Consider the following 25489-nt stretch of genomic DNA (forward strand, 5'->3'; position numbering starts at 1 on the left):
GTGTGTCAGAGAGTGCAGAAGTGCTGGAGTTATGCCAATTTTTTATATCATTTCTTTTTTCCCTCCTTCTGGCGCAAACAAGCTATGGAATCTCAAAAACTGGGTCATCATTTTTGAATTCCCTGCTTTCAGCACAACGCTCAGTTGGTCTTGTTGACTGGCTTAAAAGTCCGATTTCCTGAGCTAACACTTCCTGGCCATTCAGCTGCAGGGAGTAATAACTAGGGGCCTGCCTTTCCCACCGGCAGCAGCGGTTCTCAGGCGAGCTGAGGTCCATCCCTGTAGTGCCTGCTATTATGTATTTAAGGGCATCAAATATGCCCACGAAAGCACCACTTCAAAGACTTGTTGTTTCCTGTTGACTCTGGGGTGCGGTGGGGGGCATTACTGACATCCTGGCCTCCTGGGGAGATGGCTTTTCCCATAGGCTTTGGTGTCCCCAAGAGCATGGCCGTCCTGCCCAGGAGAGACGTGGGGCCAAGTGGAAGCTGTCATACACAAGCTTCACTTAGGGTCACTGGCAGTGCTCACGATCCAGGTCACTACTGCCCGCAGTCAGGAGAACTGGGCACCCTCTGGGTTTTCTTCCAGCAGCAGCTTTAAACTTCCCTCCACCTGGGATCAGGTTTTGAGACCTTTCCCTTGATTTTCCAAAATTATATCGGCNATGTCACTTTCCATCCCCGATTTCCAGATTTCCAGCAGGCTCCCGCAGTTTGCCAATGTGAGACAAAATAGAGTCCTCCTTTTTAGCCAAGGGAAAACGTTTCCTACGTCTTTACAGTCACTTGCTTCAGCCTGCTATCATTGCATCCCAGGGAAGGCTCTGACTCCAGTAATGGCCTCCAATAAACCCTATTCTGGGTGAACAGGAAACCCATTGTGAGCTGAGTTTCTGTGACTCCTAACACTCATGCAAGAGGCATCGAATTTCAGCAAGATCTTCTGGAGCATGAACACCCGTACAAACCAGGCACAGGGTCAAGTCTGGGCTTGCTTTATTTGACCTTGGTTCGTTTTATTTTATTTAGGCAAACTTTTCCAGGGGGCGCAGGGGACCATAAAATCCTTACCTTTTAAAGGAGCCCATTGTTAACAGTTTGTTCATCACGGCCCCCTCGACCTCGCCAAAAAAGTCTCCAGTCTGCGGGGAAGAAAAGAAGACCCAGGAGGAAGTACAGATAAACAACGCGCCCAAACACCAGGGAAGAAATAGAAACAGCCGCAGTCTGTTCTGGAGCTGAAAGAGGCAAAACGCGCTGTTGTTACGGTAAAGCGGAAAATGTCTTCACAGCCAGGAGAAGTGGTGGGATTATGGAGCCGACTAGGAAGCTGACGGGAACGTTCCACCAAACGCGGCAGGGGCAGAGGAGGCCGGCATTGCCCACCACGTGCCGCGCTCTGGAACGGAAACACGCAGGCATGCGCGCGCGCGCACGGACACGCGCACGCGCACGGACATGCGCGCGCACCCCCCTCCCCCCATCAAGCAGTAAGCCTTAGTCTGCGCTCAGTCCCTTGTGATTAAAACACTACTTCATAGACAGAAACAGGCTGTGAGAAGGCTTCCCAAGCAGTAATAAAAAGAATTGTTTATAATTCCTGGGTGACCTGTTTAGGGAAATCTAGCCGTCCTCGTCATCGGCCCTATAAATCTCCTGCTGTTGAGAATGCATTTATTCTCACAGTCACTTTCTGAAGGTTGCTCGCAATTGTGTGCCTGGGCAGTTACTAAGTTGACAAATCAGGCGGTGCAGGGCTCATCAGACCCCTAATGGCTCGCCCCTACTCGGGGTGGGGTGGGGTGGGGCGGTCCTCAGGGCATTTTGGGGCGCGGCAGCCCTTCCCCACCACCAGGTTGATGTTCTTGTTTCAGACTGGCTCTTGCTGTTCGCGGAGATTTGCATACTCCGAATGGCGGGATGAAAAATTAATGTCTTTGCCGATCTCTCCAGGCTCTTGGAGTCACTATCCTCAGGGTCTCATGGGGAAGGCTGAATGCAGTGCAGCAGAAAAGAGCATGCGACAACAGCCTTCTGCCAACACCCCGGAATGAGCCAGTGTAGACCAGTAGAGAACCCTCATGCCTACGGTGGGTGCTCTAAGGATTTATAACTTCTCTGTGGGTGGGTGGAGGGCATTACCGTAAGAGCCTGAATTAATACATTCCATAGGCTTTGTATTAGCTAAATCCTGATTCAAATTACAACTGAGTGACCTCAACCACGCTCCTGGGAGTTTTCAGGCAGAAAGGCATATAAGGACTTTGTCAGAAAGTCACGAAAGAGAGGAGGAAGAAGCAGGAAATGACGTTTTCCTGACTGAATATGGAGCATTGCCTCTTTCATTCCAGGGACCACTGGAATCTTTGGCAGACTCTGTGGGCGTGTGCTGCTGCGAGGAGCAAGGACATTTGTATTGCGTGTGTAAATATGCCAGTGTCAATGGAACTGGCTGTTAGATGAAGAAGAACTATCCTAAGTGGGCTGCAGGAAACCAGACAACATCAAAGGCAGGCAAAGCCGGCCGGCAGGCTCCCTAGGCAATGCTGCAGGGCTGTCCCAGGGAGAGACCAGCAGGGAGCAGAGCCCACGCGCAGGCCAGGCTGGGGCTGGGTGGAAGTGGGTCACACTGTGGGCCAGTGGAGAACTCACTGCTGGAACTCAGTCACCTCGCCCTTCCTCCCCCCTGCCCAGGGACCGGGTTCCCATCTCAGCCCAGCACTATCAAGGCGGGAGGACAGGGTTCCTCCTCCCAGGTGGTTACTTTGGGTTCCTGCTCCATTGACTCCTGAGTGTTTTGGGGTTTCTTCTCCCAGCCAAACAGGCATATCACCATAGGCCTTTGGGCTCTTGCACCCTCTCAGAGACTGGCTTTACTTCATGGGCTCACTCCTATCTGATCTTTACCAACTGTCCAATGTCCAGTGATGGTGAGCATCCGAGGAGACAGGCTGTGGACAGTTTAATTCCTGACGTAGTTTTTCACCCAATCACGGGTGCATTCAGGAATCCCACAGCATCTTCATGGATAAGAAGGGAAACGCCAAGAACAATTCCACATGTGACTCAGACCAGTTCTGATAAATTAACAAGGCACTAAGGTCAGACTCCTTAGGAATTTAAGGACAATTAACTAATTTACTTAAGCATTAAAAGGCCCATTGTAGTGTTGACTGCTAAAAAAAATTCCAAATGATTTAAATGGGACTTCACTATTTAAGGTAAGGTGAGGCTGCCCCTAACCCCCAAACTAGTGAAGGAAGAGAGCAGGTCCCAGAGACCTAGTACCTCCTTCTCTAGCATNAAAATGGTTGTCAATCATCTTTCTTTTACAGAGCCTGCCAGGAGGCTAAGGTAGGGTAAGGTGAGGTGCCCCTAACCCCCAAACTAGTGAAGGAAGAGAGCAGGTCCCAGAGACCTAGTACCTCCTTCTCTAGCATTCCTTTATCATGCCACACCGCTAAACACATCTATATTTTATCTTCTTTAAATAGGCTAATTTAATTTCTAATTGCAGAAAAGGTTTTCTGTGCATAGTTTTAAGAAGAAACCTTGGGCACCTCAATGGCTCACTTGGTTAAGCATCTGACTCTTGATTTCAGCTCAGGACATGATCTCAGATCTCACAGTTTGTGAGTTTGAGCCCCGCATCAGGCTCTGTACTGATGGTGTGGAGTCTGCTTGGGATTCTCTCTCCCCACCCCCCATGAAAATAAATTAATTAATTAAAAAAAGAGAGAGAGAGAGAAAGAGGAACCTGTTTTCTCTCTTACAATGCTATTGGTTTGAACTCTTATTTTGATTTCCAAACGCTATGGAGATTTCTGTTTTTGGCCCCATTGCTGAGTGTCTTCCCATACCTTTTCCCTTGTCTCACACTGCATACGGCCTAGTCAAATAAAAAAAATTTCTTGTCTATTTCTGGATCTTTGTCCCTCAGTGTTGAGTGTTGAGAGACCAAGTTAATCCCTGAACTCTGATAACTGAGTTTTAAAAAGCAAAAACCAGAAAGAAAGCCATAAACAATAATTGTGTTGGAATATGTGTGTGTGTGTGTGTGTGTGTCTGTGTGTGTATACATATGTGTGTGTCGTGTGTATATATGGAAAAAGTAATTTAACTATCAAAGGGAGAAAACCTCCTTAAAATTGTCCAAACTCTTTAAGGCACCTCTACCTTTGAGGCAAAGAGTTCTACAAATTGAACATTTTATGAGTGAGAAAGCAGACCCTGGGCTCTGCTCCACCCCCACCCCCCCAGTTGGGAGGTAAAAACTCTTTGGGGTCTGCTGAGAAGTAAACTGTGACATTTTTAGAGGGATAGAAATAAGGTTTTATAATCTCCTGGTATTACCTCTTAAATATAGATCATTGTCTCAAAGTTTTAACACCATCCTTTGTTCTCTTTCACCTACACCCATCCTGAGCTCCTTACTTTGAGTTGGTAGAAATTTCTCACTCACCTGGGTGTAGTCTTCAGATACCAGAATAAACCCATTATTGTCTATGAGGTAACAGTTCACAGTCTAGAAAAGAAAAAAATACCACAGTTTCAACTTTGGATCCTCCAACTGCTTTTTACACAAAATGACATACTTCCAACCTGAGAGAAACCTATTGTAGGTTGTTCTGGGGGGAACTGGAAATTCCTGCTGGCTTTAGGAGTTAAGGCCACGGTTAAACCAACCCCAGTGTTTACTTTGCAAAACTAACAAACAAAAATAAAACACTAAGCAAGTCTTGAACATCCCAGATTAGGATAAAGAGAATACACATTAAAAAATTAATTACTGTTTGTCTTCCTTTTTTTTTTTCCTCCCCTTTGTATGACCTGCAGACTATTTCCCAGGAACAAAGCATATTCACAGGCCCCGAGCCTGCATTCGTAGTGGTTGAAGTGCAGGCTGTTTTGAAAGCAAAACGCCAGCACAATGTCATTACCCTAATGATGTATTAATGAAAACACTGTGTCGGCTCAGAAGACCATCAGGGGACCAGGTAATATTTTTTAATTTGTTCATAGACTTAGGCAGGGGGGAAGGGGCAGACTTCTGTTAAAGGGGCCCCTCAGGCCTCCTAAAGGTTTTCAAACTGTGTTTTTAATTGGGAGCTGGATTTGGGGGCAGGGCTGTTAGCTTTTGGTAGCTCAGACTTATAAATTGTAGACAGCAAGGTAAACCCAAACCTCTGCTTCCCCCACAGTACTTTAATCTCAAGTGAATGATTTGCTACAGGCTAAGTTTTAATTACAGTGCTGTGGGGTTTAAACTTAAGGTTTAATTCCATCCTTGATGTAACTCAGTTTCTATTTATTGCAGCTTTACATACCGACTGCAACATTTAATTTGTAACATATCTTTACCCTGAGCTAAACTCCCCCTAGCTCCAGGCCACCGCAGGGCTGGTGTTTTCTGGGACATTTGCCTATCTGCGGAGTTGTTTTCAGTCAGGCACAAAAGTCCAGCAATGAGCTGGTCCAAAAGATTCATCCTTTATTACTAGGTCATGGTGAGGAATCAGCAGAAACTTGAAAGCCCTACTGGCACCTTTTATAAAAGAGCTGGCTGCTTTGGTGAGTAATTGGGCTTTTCTCAGTTGTCCAAAAAAGTCTGAATGAATGAGTTGGGTAACCAGGTTCCACTCCTGCTATTTGAAGACGCTCTTAGCTGTGTGGACACTACTTGGGCCCTGCTGGTTGGGAGTCTTGACTAACTTCCTCCATTTTTAGAAGATGGCATTATGAAAGCAATTCCATAGAGCTGTGCCATCCAACATGGCAGCCACTAACTACATGCAGATTTAAATTTAATTTTTTTGTGAATTAAAACTCAATAAAACTAAATATCTGGTTCTTTGGGTGTGCTAGTCACATTTCAAGTGTTCTGCAATACCTTGGCCAGTGATTATACTTGTGGACATTTCCATCACTGTAGAAAATTCTCTTGGACAACAATGCTGTAGATGACACCAATACTCCTATGAGTTTTAAGCCAGCCTATACTGGGTCATGTTAGACAAATCCATATCTTTGTTTATTTGAACGTCATGATCCTCATGTTACAGATATAGATACTGAAGCAAAGGGAGGCTAACCTCCATTTCATCAATAAGTATACAAGAACAGGGGCGCCTGGGTGGCTGAGTCGGTTAAGCATCCAACTTCGGCTCAGATCATGATCTCATGGTTTGTGGGTGTGAGCCCCGCATTGGGTTCTGTACTGACAGCTCAGAGTCTGGAGGCTGTTTCAGATTCTGTGTCTCCCTCTCTTTCTACCCCTCCCCTACTTGGGCTGTGTCTCTCTCTGTCTCAAAAATAAATAAACAGATAAAAACAATTAAAAAAAATAAGTATACGAGAACAGAAGTAGCCTCCATGTGTGGGTATTGACTATATCTTCCCAGTTGCATAGAGAATCAAAGTCATCATACCCACCTCCATCCCTAATTATAAAATTAGTTTCTACTCAAACATGCCTAGCTAATGAATACTCTTACTATTATTGAGTCACTATCTCTCCATCTAATGTTGTCAATAATGGATAGTACAAAGCAGGTACAAGGCAAAAAGATATAAAAGTCAACTGAAAATCTTGAGAAAGAAGGATGTTTCCATAAAGTCCATGAAAGTGATGCTAGCAATCAGCTCCAATCACACGGGAAGACACTGGCATGTTAGGATCTCACAGAGGAATCTCCCAGAGCTGTGCTATACAGCTATAGTCTACACATATACTAATGATCCAGTCATCTGGGTCAGATTAGTCTACATAAGACTGGAAATGATGGAAAGAGGAACAGGAGGGCCAGCCAAGGCTCCTGGAGGATTATATGCCTCGACTTCCACTTTCCTCAGGTGCCTCAGATTTTGCTCCAACATAGAGGGTAGGCCCCTGCGTAAGGACTGAGGTGTGGCATTTGTTTCTTCTCTACCACGTACAAATTGGCATTTACTTCTTGGGCTGTGTTTCCATTTAACATTTTTAAAAATTCCTTTCTCCCCCCTCTAACTCCCCCTTAAGTTGGGATTCCATGACAGGAACTTGGTGGCAGAGAAGATGCTGTACCATGCTTACTGATGGGGAGCTTTGAATGTCAAGTTTACACTGATTATGAAAAGACTTGGTCACCCTTTTAAGCCAGAAACAGAAAGGCCAAGGTTGTGATTTACAAATCACTGAAAACACCAAGGTCAAAATCAAGGATGACGTGTCATTAATGTGACCATGATGATTTCCTGAACAGACAGCCCTGCCGGCCAGTGCTTAGATTACATGATTACTGGGCAGTGCGGTGGAGGTGAGTTGGCCTATGGACTTGGATGAGCAGAGTACCAGGTTATGGAACATTCAGGACAGAATTGCCAGATTCCAGTCTGATCAACTGTTTTCTCTGTGTCTCTTTACAACAAATGATGTTCAATAGTCTCCTCCATACTCCCTTTTCTCCAATAAAAGAAAATAGAGGACATATTTTCTCAGTTTTCTGTCACTATGGCACTTTCCCCACAAAGTAAGCCAAGCATCTAAGAAGGTGCCCACTTAGCACCCTGTCCCCAGGGTGGACAGACAGACAGAAGGGCTCGGAGGGAACAAGGGCTCTAAATTTTGGCAGATATTTTAAGTGCCTATTCTACAGCCACCTTTGATAAAACATGTAGGGATGAGGTTGTTTGAAAAAAATGTAAAGACAGATAAAGAGAGGCAGAGAGAACTTGATCTTTTTTTTTTTAATAAATCGTTTTTGGATGATTGGATAACTAAAGATTGCTCGGAGAGGTCTGATTCCTGTCCCAAAGGGAGATCAGGGAGATACCTGAGGGTTAGAGCCCACCTCCATCCAGGCCATGGGAATTGGGCAGTCACAGGCGGTCAGGAAAGACACTGAGCAAAGGCAGTGAGGAAGGGTACTTGTGGGTAAGAAACATAGCACCCAGGCTGTGTTAACTGGAAGGTGGTTTTAGCCCCCAGGCTAACACATCCACTTCAGTATCAGAGACCAATTGCTATCAGTGTGACCTTGAGTACAGTCTTTACCACTGTGGGTCTCAGGTTTCTTAACTGAAAGGCGGAGCTGGCAACAACCCTTTGTTAGGTTGTTGAGAAGATTCAATGTGAGGGTGAGTGCGAAGCGCTGAGCACCTGAGCACAGTGTAAGGAACATAGGGCACAGTAAGTCTTGAAAAACCTGTGCTTACATCCACTCAACAAACAATGTTTATTGCTCACCTACAATGTGCCATCTTTATCCTAACTAGTATTCTAATGCTACAAACTTGGAGTTCCTCAGAAAGGGAAGCTGTTCCATTGTTCATAGCAAGAGGCTGTGCAGGCAGGTTGGCTGAACTTTGTTGCTTTCTGTTTTTTTGGCTGGTGCAGGCTGAGCAATGAATTGAAACAACTCACTTAGAAGCTCATTACATACTGCCTGTTTGCGTTTGTGAGGAGCGAGAAGAAGAGAGAGACAGAGAGGGAGGGTTAGTTCTTTCATCTGAGGGTAGGGCCTGGGTCTCTGCATTTCAGGCGCACAAAAAGGTCACTCCTTACTGCTTTTCTCCACGTCTCACAATTTCAACCCTAATATTTCAGCTGTGGAGCAGACTGACCCTTACTTCCTACTACATGATGTATCTATTCATCAGGGTCAATTATCATATCAAGATACGGTCTTTTAAACAATTTGTTGCAAAGTGGGATCTCTTGTGCCCTTGTCCTCAACAGCTACTGCACTGACTGTGAACCTCCCTCCTGACTGGAGTGGCTCCAGAGATGGACGCACCAGGTGGCTTGGATTTAGCCCTTCCCGAGTCTGTCCTACTTTGAGACCCTTCAGATTCCAGAGGAAATGCCTACAACGCCTTACGAAGTCCAGTCAGTGATTATTATCTCGACTCCTTTGGAACAAGCAAGGGTAGCAGCTGCACTGGAATCCGAAGTTTTACATCCACTCACCACCTCTCCCTCAAATGCCCCAGTAGGAGAGAACGTTCTCCTCTTCCACTCTCCTTGCAAAAATTCTGGTGTTCTCATCAGGAGAGGGTGGCTGTTAGGAAGCTGAGTGGGAGACGAAAATGAGAGTGCCAGACGATCGTGCCACCAGTCAGACTGAGATTAGAAGTGTGCATGACTTTCCTTCTCCACTTCCATCTGAATGCCAACCACGCTTGCCTAGACGGCAGTAACCTTGCCCCCCCACCCCACCCCCCCTGCCAGTGCCTTGCACTTTATTTTCTACCCATGAAGCTCTTTTCATGCCTCAGGCACTGTCTTCAATGTCATCTCCTTCTCCCTCTTCAGTCGACCTACATGTTATCTCCTCAGAGAAACCTTCCCAGATCGCCCCTTTCATTTAATTCACAGCACTTATCACATTGGAGAATCACCTAGGCTTATCCCCCTGATAGTCAGTCAGTTCCAGGAGGAAAGGAGCCATTTCTGACTCTACTTCCCATTGAATCCCCAGGGGTAACATAAACATATCTGGAGGGAGTGAGTGAGTGTGTGAAGTACTGCCTCTGGACCTCTGAAGTTGACAATCGCCCAGGATGGAATGGAGCTCCTCAAAAGTCTTCAGTCAGGCCCACAGCCAGGCCCTCCAAGTCACATGGCTTAGGCGCTGCCTGAGCCAACCAAGGATGTCTATTCTTCAAGATGGGAAGACATCTGGCCATACTGACTCCACCCAGCAGCCCAGGGCACTCCAGCCACGGCCCAGGGAGTCTCCTGATGGGGGGAGACAGAGGCGCTGGAATGGGTCCAAAGCAAAGCGTGTCTGATAAGTCTGAGGGAGCTGGGCCAGGTCTTCGATGCAGAGGAGAAGCCAGAGCATGTGAACTTAATGAGCCCCCACAGCTGTTTTTAATGGGGCCCTCATCACTTGAGGGCAGTTGAGGGAGAAGGAAGGACATGGTCTCAAAGGCTTAATTAAAAGTCATGAAAGGAGAATGACACATGGAAAGAGTCTGCTGAAAGGTGGGAACGGGCTTTGGTGGGAAGGCAGGACTGGCATTTCCATGTAAAACTATGTCAACTGGTTGCCTGAAGCCAAACTTAGAGTCAAAATTGGGGAATGGATGATAGTTTCCCAGTGCAGGAAATGGATATTTGAGCATCAGATCAAGTTCAGAAATGAGAGCAAACTCAATGTGTAATTTTCCAAGTATGTGAACCTTTACATGACATTTGTAGGAGGGCTTATCCCAGTGATGGCTGAGGAAGATCATTCGCAGTGAGGAAGGCATGTGTGCTGTGTTCATTGTGCCCAGGGGAGGCTGCCAATCCTCCTACAGGGCATATGCCATCGCTGTCTGAGGTTTTAGATTCAGGGGAGCCACTAACTCTAAGGGAAGAAAAAGGCTTTTGACATTTTTGGTTTATAGCTGACCTTTATTGAGTGTTTACCATTTGCCAGGAACTGTAGCATGCATTTTCCATATATTATCTCATTCATTCCTCACCATTACCCTGTGAGGTGGATATTCCTATCACCACAGAGAGGTTCAGAAACTTGCCCAAGGTCTCACAGCTAATTACTGTCAGAGCCACAATTTCAAGCTAGCTGTTCTAACTCTGTAGCCTGCTCCTTTAACCACCATGCTATATCACCTGTGAATTCAGTCACTGAACAACAAATAGATACTGGATGTTTCTAACTCTGGTTACTGGCATCCATTCCCACTTACTTTTATATGTGGGGATGAACAGGGGCAATGGGGATACAGGAACATTACTGCCTCAGGTTTCATTCATCACATTGTTTAGCTATTTATCTGTCTATCCATCCAACCACCTAGGAACCAATTAACCAGTCAGCTCTCCAAAACACCATCTATCCCACCAGCCAAACAACCATCCATCCAGTCACCCAACTAACCAACAAACTATCCTGAACTTTCTTGCCATAAATTGGGATTAATAATTGTACTTAACTATATGAGCAAAGGGCTTAACACAGGGTCTCATGACACTGGTTAATCAATATTATTATTGAGCTATGTTGTCTTATGAATGGCATTCTCCAACTTACTAGAAGGGCATTGATCATAAAATGTCACAGAATGCTTTTTCCTAAGGGAAAATTATTTTTGATCTGATGGTCAGAGAAAACTGGGCTTCTGCTAAAAAGCTAACAACCTGGCTTTTAATCTTTGGATAGTGATTCATAAAACAATTATGATCTTTGGGGACTGAGCATTTTGTGTTTAACTTCAACCTGGTTTCCCTTTTATACTTCTCTCCTTGTTTTGGCCTACTTTTTTGAAATATATTCCTAATCTATGCTTTCTGTGTTGAAATTATATTTGGTTAAGATTTCTTGAATCCTTGTCATAACCAGAAGGAACATAAATATGATTATTTAAAAGTTTCAGTTTACGTACTGGCTAATGTTTTAGCTATTGCAGTGAAAGAAAGGCTCCTTGAGCCACCATGGAAGGCCTCTACATACTGCTTGCTCCAAATCATGGGGCAGAGGGTGTATGGGGTTAAATGCTGTGAAAACCTAAGTCTGAAGGCTAGACTTATGGCAGTGGTACATTTTTTTTTTCTTTTATTGCTCATGGGTGGATTCAAATTCCTCTTCCCAAAAGAGTAACAGAGAGGGAGAGAGATAAAAAGAAAGGAAGGGAGGGAAGGAGGTGTGGGAGACAACACTATGCTAGAATAAAAAATGCTGAGTTTCCAACTCCTTAGATTTTTCAGCTCATTTATTACATGAAATTAAGCAAGTCATTTAATTTCTCTGATCTTCAGTTTCCCCCTCTGCCAAATGGGATGATCATTCCTACCCATTTCATTGGGTTACTACCAGGATGAGAAGAGATAACATAAGGGGCAAAAGCTTTGAGACTTGTAATGTGAACTTCAAATGGCAATAATTTGTATTAGTTCCTATAGAATGCCGAAATTCCAAAGTGCCATCCATGGGACATTTAAGCACATTTTTCAAGCTCTCATAAACTAGCTCATTAGGGGAAGGAAAAAAAAAAAAAGGAAGAAAGAAAAGAAAGAAACAGAGCAAATGTGGTTGGGTTTTTGGAGCTTGGTCCAGAGCAATCTGTCAGACATGGCTCCTTTTACAGCGGCACGTCCTCTGTGAGAAGGCACCCTGTGTCACCCGCCCCCTTGACCACGGCCGAAACAGGGTCAGGGGGCTCTCTTACCTCATCATCACAGCTGATGGAGCATTTGCCATCCAGAGAGGCACACTGTGGGGTGGGGGGAGAGCAAGGGGAAACGTGTTTGTTACTTTGACATTCCAGCATTTGCTATGGCTGCCACTTAATTATTCAAGGACAAGCTATAAGAAGTCCTTGCCTTTTATGCAAAAAACCAAATTTCATCCAAAGGGAATGCTCCCGTGGGGCACCTGAGTGGCTCAGTCAGTTTAAGTGTCTGACTCTTGATTTCGGCTCAGGTCATGATCTCAGGGTTCGTGGGATCGAGTCCCATGTTGGACTCCACACTGAGCCTGCTTTAGATTCTCTCTCTTCCCCTTTGCTCTTCCTACATGCATGTGCATACTCTCTATCTCTCTCTCAAAAAGAAACAAACAAACAAAGGAAATGCTCCAAGATGAGTCTTTTCTGCATTCCGTAGGATCAATACCAACTCCAAATAGTTAAATAGTTATATAAAATCATGTGTGTGTGTGTGTGTGTGTGTGTGTGTGTGTGTGTGTACAGTTATATAAAAGACAATTGCTGGGGGACTGGCTCTTTTTTATGTAAATTTATGTTGCTATTCAACATTGACTCCTTTTTAAGATCTCAAATCTTTGAGTAACAAAAAATATAATTGTACAATTATTTAATTTGAAATTCATAAAGCCTAGTGACTTTTAAAAACACTCCTGTCTTAGTCTACAGTTTCCTAAAGTGTTTATTTAAGTATTTATTTAAGAAATAATATATTACCCCAACAATTAGAATTGGGGGAAAATTGCCATTTCCACGGAATCACTACACAAATGCTACTGAGATTGCTCGGTACAGAGAACACAGTGCAAAGAAGGAAGGCTTCCAGATTTTCCAAGGCAGAGAAGCCCTCTCTGGTCAAAGAGGGCAGATGCATACTTATTCAGATCTAGTTATGCAAAGGCCTTCAAAAGTGCAATAAAGAAATTCACAATAAATAACCAGGCATCGCAAGATTAGAAAACAGTCTCTATGGAAATTCATGAAAGTCCCCAATAGTTGAAAGAAAAACGTCTCCTTTGGAAGGTCACGATCTTGATTTTGCAATTAAAACTGTTTGTAGGAGCAAATTGCCTTCTTTCCCGGCATGTGGTGTCTAACATGTTGACAGCCCTTTATTTTGCAGTGAAATGAAAGGTAATCGGAGCAGGCAACAGTTCATTTTACAAACATTCATTGGAAATCTGGCACGTTAGGCTCCGGGTCCCCAAATGTGAACACCTGTATAATAACAGTGCCGCTAATGCTTCAATACGCTGATTATACCTTACCTGTCTGCTGGCAGTCCAGAACTTCCTCTGGAAAAATTCAAGTTTCATCTGAATGCCTACAGCTGGGACAAATTATAAATAAAACAAGGCATTAGAGATTCCTTTACACAATTATTTAAGGTTATCATTGAAAGTTATCTGCCGTGGCAAAAAGCTGATGCAAGCATACCAGATAAGAACACTTAAAAACTAAATTTACAGTGAAGCCTACAATGAAGACATTTTACCTTTCAGGTAAGGAATTCTCAAGGTTAATTACACTCACAGAACTTCTGACACAGAACAAACTGAGCACAGTGCAGAGGACTCCTTGGAGATATGTTATTACCTGTGTGTTTCTAAAATTCACACACTTGTGGTCATTCCTCTCCCAAACCCAGGCTAAAAACAGGAATGAAAAAAGAAGTCTATTTCGAAAACGACTGCTTCTTCAGAGTTCTTGTTTCAGTTATTACTGTATGAACTTGCATGTTTAAAATGCATACTATGCGTGTGTTTTTGAGACACAACATTTGGAAAGCACTTGTCATGAGGCTGGTGTTTGGAAGTGAGTCACTTTACTATGATGTGACTTAGTTAAACGGGCCCCGTGTGTCCAAATCTCTATGATTTTCTCTCCCCAGGAACTTTGAGGGGATTATGCAATCCTGTTTGGCCATGAAAAGCTCCCTTGAGCAAGAGTTCATGCTAGTTCCAGTGAGAGAAAACATATAGGAAGAAAAGAAGTTGGGAAAGTGACTTGAAACTTTGGGAAGTAACATTTCGTGGAATCTTAGAATTAGGACATGACCAAGCTCACACAGTTTCTCTCCCCAAAGCCAAAAAGATGTAGCTCTTGAAACCATTTTGGAAAGTGCTCAAGGCAGAGCAGAAGGCGCATCAGATGGTAAGAAGATGTTAGAGGAGTTTGGAAAGAAAGAATGAGAGTCTGTGCTTGAAACACTGGATTCCACGCAGAATGCCACTGTCCTGGCGCAGGTCTGCAAACTTCGGTCTTTGCACCCAGCCTCCCCAATTTTTGCCACATCCGCACACCGCCAGTATTGTTATTTATCCTTCCACAAGTCTTCTTTTACTTAAACACCTGAAGTAACTTCAGCTTAAATAATAGTACCAATCAAAGGGAAAACGCGGTTAAGGAAAACAAAACAAAGTCACTCAATACTCTTAAAATCTCACATGCCACCGTGTTTGATCCCCAGTTAAGTAATCATTGCCGTACTGGCTTCAGGAACCTGAAGATTCATGAAAGTCTTGGGCTGTTACTCTTATAACCATCAAGTGCATTCTTCCTAGAAAAATTGTTGAAGCAAGCCTGAGAGTCAAGGTTGACTGAGGTACGCCCATTTGGTGGGACTCATCTTCTACCTCTGGGCTTAGAACGTCAGACTCTAGGATAAGGCTAGAGTGAGCATCGCTACAGCGTGCAGAATGGGAAGTCTCTAAAATGCACGATTTCAGCACTCTGGATTCATGTTGCTTTGCTCAAAGCATTCTCCACCCTCTGGACCCTAAGCTCTCAAAGGGCAGGTCCCTGTTCTTGCCCCCCACTGGATCCCTGCCCCCAATGAGGTGCTGAGCATGTAGACGACCCATTGGCTTGCTTTTTAAAAAACCTCTCAGGTGATAGTGCAGTCAGTAGTTATAGGGTAAAGACACTAATATCCATATGAATTCTAATGACACCCAAGTAGAGGTTTTGCAGTGGCAATTCTCCACACATTAGAAACACCTGGGAAACTTAAAAAAATTTTCTTTTAACATTTATTCATTTTTGAGAGAGAGAGAGAGAGTGCAAGTGGGGGAGGGGCAGACAGAGAGGAAGACAGATTCAGAAGCAGGCTCCACACACTGAGCTGTCAGCACAGAGCCCGACGCAGGGCTTGAACCCATGAGCGGTGAGATCATGACCTGAGCCAAAGTTGGACGCTTAACCAACTGAGCTACCCCCGGACACCAACGGGTGCCCCCCGGGAAACTTTGTAAAAAAGTACTGGTGCCTGGGGTGCCTTCCCCTTCCACACCTACGTCACTTAAACCGGAATTCCTCAGAGTGGTGTCTGGGCATGGGTAGCTGAATGAAGATTTTTTTCCTTTTAAATTTTATTTATTTATTTAAAGAGAGAGGGAAAGAGAGACAGGGAGCATGAGCAGGGTGAGGGGCAGAGAGAGAGAATCCCAAGCAGGCTCTGCACTGGCAGCATAGAGCCAGATGTGGAGGTCAGTGTCATGAACCGTGAGATCATGACCTGAGCCGAAATCAAGAGTCGGATGCTTCACGGACTGAGCCACCCAGGCTGCGTAGGGCAATTGAAGAGCAGCCTCTTGTGATTCTAATGTGCCACCAGTGTTGAGCACGGCTGCTCTACAGGCCTTAGGAAACTGGCTACGCAGGGCCGGCCCGCATGTGGACCGCTCTGTCAGACTGCAACACAGGCTGCTCTTCCTGGCCTTGGAGAGCCTTTCAGAGAACACCTCCAGGACCCTGACTTCGGATGCTGTCGGCTGTCTGCTGCCATTTCAGAGAAGTCTGATCCTCCCCAACGCCTGACAGGCCGCATCCTTGCCGGGGAGGGGCCAACCGGGGACACTGTGAAGCGGGCTGGGCTTTGCTCAGACCCACAGGCAGGCAGAGGCGAGGCCTGCCCTTCAGAGGGGGCTTGGGAGGAGCTTCTCTGGTTCCACCAAAGACAGGGAGGGTGCGGGCAGCAGGACAGAGTCCTGTCTTCAGGACGGAGGGCCTCACGCTGTTGCAACACGCACTTATCGGTATCTAGGAGGAGGGCGGAAATGAGTTTTGCTCTCGTCTTCTGTGTGTTTCTCTGTGCAGCTTCTCCCTGGCATTGCTCCCCAGCCAGCTCTTCCCAGGCTGGCAGTCAGCAATTCTAAGGCCGCTTCTGAAGGCCATGGTCAACAACCATGGTAGGCTTCTAGAAGCTAAAGGATAAAGCAGAGGGTTTCCTGAAAGCTCACCCGCCGTGGCCTTTCCACGGGGTTTCTTGTCCAGTAGCCCAGAATTGCCCCTGCCCACCAGTCCTCACCTGGGGTCCCTGTCAGCAGCCCGTGCCCTTTCTGAGAACCCCTTCCATTCTTTGATGGAGCCTCCCTGCCACCCAATTTTCACCTCCCTAATGAAGCTTGCTGCTCCCTCCTGGGTGTTTATCTGTCTCACATTCCTGAAGCCTGCTATCATCTGCCCCTTTCAGCCTGTACCCCAGTTCCTCAGAGCGCTTTAATCTTTCCTCCTGAGTCAGCCCCTCCATCCCATTAATCATGTGGGCCGCTTCTCTCTGATCCCCCTCCAGCACGCTGCGTCCCCTCCCTGTTCCCGATGCCCTCAACTAGACACCGCTTCCCTCGCTCCTCACTCACCCCCATCTGGGCCGTGAGGTCGATGCCACAGGGCCGTCTGACAGTCCTGACTGCCACGTCTGCTTGGTTTTGCCCTGGCTGTGTTTTTGCTGGCTGACCCCCTCCGCCCCTGCCAGCAACTCTGGCCCCGGGCTCCCTGTAGCACATCTGGTTTTATAGCATTTTCGCCTACAAGCTAACATACTTCTCTATGATTAAGAGAATCACAAGCTCATTGGCAAGTCAACTCCATGACCATTTGTTTAGCGGCCTTCCCTATGCCGAGCTCTCAGTTGGGTGCTAAGGGGAATGAGAACACATGATCCTATGTGTCTAGCTGTGGTGTAGCCACATGGCAAAAGCAACATCAGAGACTTAACAGAGGGCTGTAGAGCACAGTAGATGGAGTGGGTTTGGCCTGGGTGAGCTGGCAGGAGCTTTGTGGAAGGTTATGCCTTGAGACCTGACTGGCAGGAAAAGTCAGAGCAGAGGAAAGATGGGAATCCAAGCATAGAAACAGCGCAGATGAAAGGATGCAGCCATTTAAAAGACCACAGCGTCTTCTGAAGCTGAAGGAATGGGAGTGGGGGACATGCTTGTGCAGGCTGAGGTCAAACGGCTGGAGGTCTTAAATGTCGGGCCCACACATCTAAAGAGTATCCTGCAGGCCTTGGGCCAGATCCAGCCTCTTTTTATAAATAAAGTTTTATTGGAACACAGCCACACTCATCTGTTTCCGTGCTGTCTACGGTATAATGGCAGTGTTGAGTTGTTGCAACACGGACTGAATGGCCCACAGAGCCTAAAATAGTTGTTATTTGGCCCTTTACGGAAAAAGTTTGTTGACACTTTCTATAGGGTCTGAGGAGCCATTTAAGATTAAATAAAGACATGGCAGGACCACAGATCGATATTTTAGAAAGTCCATGGTGGAGACCTTGAAGAGGAAGTACTAGGGAAATGGTCCAGACAGTTGGAGACTAGAACAAGAGGAGTTAGTCAGTTGGTACATTTGGCTAATGATCTCTTAAGCATGAAAATGATGTCAAGTGGAGGAAGAAAAAAAAAAACCCACATGTAAAAAAACCAATACCACCCCTCACCAACTGCCAGTGGCTCACTCAACAGACAAAAATGCTTAAGGAGCATCCTCTGGCTGACTCTATTCAAGAAAACAAATATGAGAGCTTCCACAAACAGAAATTTAGATTCCTTTAACTATTTTCCCTTATCTTTGTTTCATATGTTTTTTTTTCAACTTTTATCAGAAGAAAATCATTATTACTTCAGCAGGTCCCATTCTCTCTCCCCACCCCCCACATATCCCAAATGGAACCCAAGATATTTGTCATGCCTGTCTATTCTGCTCTTTCAACAACATTTTAAGCCATAACAGTATACTCTGATTCAAGTCAATCTTGCTAATTTAATAAGGAAAACAAGGACAGAAAATGCTTTAGTGAAACCCAAGTCCCAAAGAGAATGCAGAAAATAAAAACACCATTCCTGGGGTTTGAAATTTTTTAGACAGTCCAGAAAATCATCAACATATTTCTCCTGGAGTTCATGGTGCTCCTCACTTCCATTTGATTACAACAGCTCCCAGACTCCCTGTCAGGGCCTTTCACCATGACGGTGGAGCAAGAGCCCCTTTTCCGTAACAGCGTCTGGTGGTACCTTACTCACCTTCCAGGGGTGGAATAGACCCGGACAAAGGTATCCTTTGGGGCCATGCCCAATGTGCCATTATTGTGTGTGCCTCTAGGACAGTGACCCCAAGATACTGGGATGGTCTTTGGAAATCAGCAAAACAACAAAATCATTGTTATGAGAACTGCCATCCCATAGAGCCCCAGGGCCTTTCACAGGAGATATTCGGCAGCTGGAGTACTGACATGATTTTTGGTTTGAATTATTCAGGTTACTTTTCCTGTAACTCTCCTCGGTACCCTGGGAGGGCCTCGGTACAGATTTTCAGCTCAGCAATGCAGACCACATACCTTCAGGGAAGTATCTTCCAGGCTTCTTCCTTCCCCAACTGTATAGCTTCCACACTACCTATTTCCCCCTCCTCTCCTCCTCCATATTTATCAGAAACCCAGTATGTGTGAGGTGGTGGGTGTACTGATATGAAGACACAGCAGCCAGGGACAAGGACTGGCGAGGGCAGTCAAATCACTGAAAAGAGGATGGCACTTGAGAATTCCGAGAGCAAATGTAGCACAGAGCATCATCCACGCACCTAAGCATATAGGCATTTCATGTGTGGACGTCAGTGACTAGTGTGCTTGAATCAGGACAGACGCCTCAAATGCTCCCGTCCCGTTCTGTCCAAAGTGGCGGCTCCCAGCTACATGGGGCTATTTGAATTAAAATAGAACACAATTAATAATTTACTTCCATATTTGTGCTGGTCACATTTTAAGTGCTCAATAGCCACACGGGGCTAGTGCCACTGTAGTGGATTGTGTAGCCCTAGAACACTTCCATCAGCGCGGAGAGTTGTTGTTGTTTTTTTTTTTTAATGTTTTATTTATTTCTAGGAGAGAGAGAGAGAGACAGCGTGAGCAGGGGAGGGTCAGAGAGAGAGGGAGTCACAGACTGAAACAGGCTCCAGGCTCTGAGCTGGCAGTCAGCACAGAGCCCGACGCGGGGCCCGAACCCACGAACCGCGAGATCATGACCTAAGCGAAAGTCGGACGCTTAACCGACTAAGCCACCCAGGCGCCCCTTTCGCGGAGAGTTCTATTGGACAGTGATCAGTAAAACAGGAGCAAGCACAGAGAGGAACTGGGTATGAGCACTCCTTAAGGACCAACGGCAAAGTTCTCCACAGAGCTGTCCATGCTATCCGCTCCCTGGAGGTGCAAGGAATGAGGATGAGTTAGGTATGGAGGATTTAGATCATTTAGAACCGCCAGTGTGAGAAGACCTGGATTTACAAGGGGAAGTTGGTAATTAGTTTGAGAGAGACCCAAAGAAATCAATGCAATATGCTCAATGTGGCTACCACCCCCAAGATTTATTTATTTTGCTTTATAAAATTTGAGAATACAAATTACATTTCCAGTGCTATTATATTCAAATGCATTCAAGATGAAATCATGCATGCATCTCATATCAGGTTAATAGACATGCATTCAAGTGTAATCTGAGACCGCCAAAGAACAATGTTACATGTAAAATTAGAAATAAAATAACTTTTTCATATTGTATTCATTTAGAAATAATTTTCTGTGGGCTTGGCCTCAACTTGCAACATACCCCTAGGAGCACAAATCCGGTTTGTAAAATAGTGCTCGCCATGCCTGGCACGCAAGCTCACACAGACACCCTTACTTCCATGTGTCCGCTCTTCTAGCCATTCCGTATATCTGGATACACACTGAGAGCTCATCCAGGAGACAGAAAAACAATCCGGCCACCATCAACAAATTATAACCAGGAAAATTTTTACCAAGAGAACTGGATGTGAACCCTGTTTCTAAGACTGCTGTGTGCAAAGGATGTGTCCTTCACCTCTGTGTCCCTGCAAAGACAGGCACACCAGCTTTAGCTTCTGAAGAGAACTTTTACAGGATAGGGGTAAATGGTACAAAATAAAACGGTGTGTTTTCGAACACTTCAAAGGCTTGATAGTGTTGTCAACATTCCTGCTGACTTGTTCCTAGAGTTTTTACCCTTCATTCTTGTATTTCACCACTACGTACAACCTTTCATGCCAATATATTGAGACCGAACAAATAATTCATCCGGGATAAATCCATATTGTTCACTGCCAGCAAAGTCTATGGCACAATGTCAGTGGGTAAATGCTCTACCAAATTATCATAGCAAAGAAGGGGGATAGAGACCATTTGAGCCCTGGCAAGATGAAGCAGAAAACAGAAGGTGAAGATTCTCTTTCACTTGAGCAAGCTTTTAGAATGGGTTCCCTTCCCTCTCCCCCCCGCCCCAATATTAAGGAAAGCGGGGCTCCACCATTCAAACCCTTCACACACCCCTTCTGGAATTATGATCACTTATGCACACCCAGGACAAGGCTAGACAGGTTTGCATATAGAAGCCAAGAACTTTATTATCCCCAGTACTGGCACCACCAGCTTCACGCACTCATCCAACAGGGTACCTAGCAAAGCTTCTCAACTGACTGGCCACGGATGGCAGCATGTGATAGTTATTTCATCCCAGTGCTCAGGCAGAGAAAGGTTCCAGAGTGACCCTGAGTTAGTGTGGCCCACAAACAGAAGTGTTTTCTAATAGATTCCAATCCATGGGTAGGTATTTGGTAGACAACTGAATCTTTATTAGAGAAAATTAAACTATGAAAAGTTAATAAATAAAATATCTGCTAAGAATATCCCATGTATTTCATTACTTAAGAGTGGGACAAGTTTTCTTTTTCTTTAATTTTTTTTAAAAAATGTTTTAATGTTTATTTATTTTTGAAAGAAAGAGAGACAGAGCATAAGCAGGGGAGGGGCAGAGAGAGAGGGAGACACAGAATCCAAAGTGGGCTACAGGCTCTGAGCTGTCAGCACAGAGCCTGACATGGGGCTTGAACCTATGAGCTGTGAGATCATGACCTGAGCCGAAGTCAGACGGTTAACCTACTGAGCCACCCAGACGCTCCTAAATTTTTTTTTTAAATGCTTATTTATTTTTGAGACAGAGGGAGTGTGAGCAGGGGAGGGATAGAGAGGTGAAGAGAGAATTTGAAGCAGGTTCCACACTGTCATCACAGAGCCTGACACAGGGCTCAAACCCACAAACAGTGAGATCATGATCCAAGCGGGAAAGACACTCAACTGACCGAGCCACCCAGGCACCCTGAGTGGGACAAGTTTTCTCAAAAACCTAAATTCTCCAAATAAATGCTGCCCATACGTTTGCTACCTCTTCCAGAAAATGAGCTCCTACTGGTCATATTCTCAAGCAAGGTAGTGGCTATTTTTACCCAGCTGGCTTAATATTTCCCATCTTGTCCTCAGCCCCCCCTTCGACAAAGCCCCTGATTTTTCGTTCTTTTGTGTATAATGGCAATGATTGCTAGCGGTGACAGTAACAAGGGCTGGCACATTTGGATTCCAACTTGCCTTAATTAACGGTCAACTGTAATAGCTGTTAGCCAGGCCACATTTGTTTAAATGTTTTCCTCTGTTTGTTTTCAACATAGTTAATTGCAAGCCAAACTAACAAATGAATCTGAATGGCACTTTTGGGGGGGCACATTTCATGATCAACGGGGGGTTTGGAATAAGGCCACTGTTCTGGGGTGTTGAGGAAAAGAATTCTAACCTTCCTTACATCAAATATGAGCCCATTCCAGAGGTCTGCTAATGTCCAGGATAAATGACTTACCACATGAATAACAATTTAGAACCGTAATGTGAATTATGACATAAGTCATCTGTTAAATATTTCATGTGAAGATTTTAATGAATTGCATGATGGAATGTTGGACAAAAAAGACAACTGAAATCCTGGGACTAATTTGGGTGAAACTGAGAACAGAGTATCCTCGCAATGAGGGGGAAGGAAAGGCAGCTGCTTTCATGTCCCCCTGGGTGTCAGACAAGTCCAAAGCCTTTCTTAAAAGATTATAGGGGAGAGAGAGCGATCAGCAACAACCGTTTGAAAAATATTTAGATCAAAGCAATATTCGTTTATTATAATCTTGGTAAAGCCTGAACATTAATCTCCAAGGTATGGTATTATTTCAGAAATTAGGGGGGGAAACAACATCCTCAGAACAGTAGACATGCCTCATATTTTAGCCTATGCCAACTGAAGAAATACAACGATAAAAGGGGAGGAGGTGTTTTAAATATACCCCCAAACTGAGTGCATATTTCACTTCTGAAGTATTCCGTGTGGTGGAGTGGGGGAGGGGGAAGGGTGGACTGTCTTATACATGCTTTTAAGTGACAAAGAGCCCCATGATGTACGCCTGTGGTAAGAGAGAGGGAGTGGAAACAGGATTCATTATCACTCGATTGACAACGTGATAGCAAAAGATTTTCTTTGAAGACTCATAGCTGTGGAGGCTGCATTTAATCTGGAACCATCCCCACCCAGTCTGTGACTGGCTTCTGGGAATGTGTGTAGGAAGTTCTCAGCAGCTGCCTGCGTATTTCTTTGGTAATCGCTTTGTTTTTGTCCTGCTGATGCTTCTCAGGAGCAGTCACCTCAAGGTAAAGTGTTATAAGTGACAATTATGAATGTTTCCTCCATTTGGATTCTAATTACTTGACAGAATCAACACTGAAAAGAATTAGCGGGGCCGTGGGATGGAATCATAACTTCCTTTTCACTCCTGAGGTAATCTGGAAGCATTTTCCCAGACTCCATTCTGAAGAAACCTATATTCCCTCAGCTTTCTGAGGCCACGGGAGCTGGCATCGACTATTTTTTGTCACATTGTTTCATGCTCACGAAACTCTTCAAATAATATAATTTCAATAAAGTTTTGGAGCCAATACATTTCGAGAGTCAATTCCCATCTTTTCAGCCTTTCAGAATAAAACATTTAAGCCTCAGGCTTCATTGTATTTTAATCAGGTTACACAAATCAATGTCCATTAAGAAAATTATAAGCTTCCAAATTATAGCTCCCCAGTTAATAATTTCTTATTAGGTCACCACCTAATAACAGTTACCAAAGAGATTATAACAAAATCAAGGGTCAGATTTCCAAACATTTCAAAACCCATAATAGAATGGTCACATTTATTTGCCAAACACCTCTGAGTTGGATGTTTGTGACTATATTTAATGCAAAGCAGTGCTAAAATATCCATGTGGGTGGCTCACAGGGCTGGAGGGACGCGTCCAGCTTCTCTGATCCTTCGGCTCGTGTTTCAGGGCTCAGAGAAGGAAGGGGACTTGGGTCAGCACACCCAGCTCATTCCAGGGAGCCTGAGTCCATCCCAGAGCTGCCTACATCAGATCTTTCCAGGGCTGGGTGGGCAGGGCGGTGAATGAGAAACCGCCCTGTGCCGGTGTAAAGGGAGTCAGCTCAGCCAACACCTGTGAGTATATGATCTGGAGGCTACAGGCTATTCTAATGCGACAGGAGACACTGAAAATTTGGATTTCCGAGGCAGACAAATCACTGAAAAATTCACAGCACTCTCCCATAGGGTTGCCAGATAAAATATTTCTGATTTGCGACATCTGGCAACCCTACGCTGAGGGCCACGTGACACATCTCAGGCAATGACCTGGGGTGACCTCTGTTGCAGGCTGAGCCCTGAGAGCACTGAGGTGGCTTGTGTCCTGCAGGAAAATATCAGGCCTGGGAACCAAGGCCGCCTCCATCAACATGACTTTCATGACTTTGCTCTTTGTTCCAGAAAATTCTTGCCCAGAAATATAAGGCCATAAACAAGTAAAAATACCTCATGATTTGCTTGAGAAATTTCCCCCAAAGCAATTTATTCGAACAACAGACTGTTGCTGACAATAGGGAAAGTGCTCATTCATCGAACCAAGACTTGAGAAGTCCACTATCCTTACAGCAGCCCAATCCCAGCCAGATCCCCACACCAAGAGACCCCAGAACCCTAGAAATAACTTCCAACCTTCCCTTTAGGGGGCATATCAAGACCCTGGCAGGGTGGTGTTCTCCTTCACTGCAGGAGAGAACAGCACTGACTTTTTCTTGGTCTATAGGATACTCCAGCTGGTTTTCTTGACTACATAGGCAAACCTGCTTTATTTTTCCTCAAAGGATTTATCGATACTTGGCATTAAGTTTATTATGTGCTATTTATTGTGTTTCATTCCTACCTGGAGGGGGTAAGCTCCTCAAGGGCAGAGGATGTTTACACCTGTATTCCTTGTGTCTGAAACGTGCCCAGCCCCGGCAGGCCTTGTGAATAGTCATCAGTGAATGACTGGACAATGGGACGCGGTGCTGATGATGACATCAGCTACTTTCACACAGTTCACTCTCTTAGGAGACACACCTTTACTACTCAGGTGGCTTGTGCACTGTCCTGAGGGAAGCAGCCACAGAAAGGTTCTCAGCAAGGGACAGGTGTGAGATGGGAACAGATCTTGCAAATATCTGCAGGTGAAGGTAGGGGCTGCATGGTTCCTGTGAGGAGGTGAGGGACGATGGGCTTTCACTGAGCAAGGGGCACCGGGGATGAAACAGCGAGGTGTGGTCTAGCTGCTGGCTGCTCCTGACCCAGTGGAGCCTAGAACCTGAGGTTTGCCATCAGTACATCAATCTCATCTATACCTTGCCAGATACTGTATGAACCTGAAGGCTCCGTCTTTTTAGCTTAGTGTCAGCATGTTGCGATTTTTGCTTGCATGTGAATTATTTCATGGGATGTGTTACCCTGATCACTAGATAGGTCTTGGAATTACATACAATATATTCCAGGATGGAAATTATTTTATAAACCGAATCACAGGAATTATATCACACAATAATAGTAACATTAATAATAACAGGAGGGGGTCACCTGGGTGGCTTAGTCGGTTAAGCGTCCGACTTTCGCTTAGGTCATGATCTTGCGGTTCGTGGGTTCGAGCCCCACGTCGGGCTCTGTGCTGACTGCCAGCTCAGAGCCTGGAGCCTGTTTCAGTCTGTGACTCCCTCTCTCTCTGACCCTCCCCTGCTCACGCTGTCTCTCTCTCCTAGAAATAAATAAATAAATAAAT

General features: G+C 45.2%; 1 protein-coding gene across 2 annotated transcripts in view; it reads right to left on the minus strand.

Moving 5' to 3' along the window:
- CACNA2D3 (calcium voltage-gated channel auxiliary subunit alpha2delta 3) overlaps nucleotides 1-25489 on the minus strand; it is a 771963-nt gene that overhangs the window by 175734 nt on the left and 570740 nt on the right. For both annotated transcript variants that reach the window (XM_077776662.1, XM_077776663.1), the window contains exons 26-29: nucleotides 13463-13524; nucleotides 12159-12203; nucleotides 4465-4527; nucleotides 1074-1144 (exon numbers count right to left, since the gene is read on the minus strand). In XM_077776662.1, coding sequence (XP_077632788.1) covers nucleotides 1074-1144; nucleotides 4465-4527; nucleotides 12159-12203; nucleotides 13463-13524 — 241 coding nt within the window. The remainder of the gene's footprint in view (nucleotides 1-1073; nucleotides 1145-4464; nucleotides 4528-12158; nucleotides 12204-13462; nucleotides 13525-25489) is intronic.

Source organism: Crocuta crocuta, unplaced genomic scaffold (assembly GCF_008692635.1).
Source record: "Crocuta crocuta isolate KB4526 unplaced genomic scaffold, BGI_CrCroc_1.0 scaffold87, whole genome shotgun sequence".
In the NCBI taxonomy this organism is placed as follows: Eukaryota; Metazoa; Chordata; class Mammalia; order Carnivora; family Hyaenidae; genus Crocuta; species Crocuta crocuta.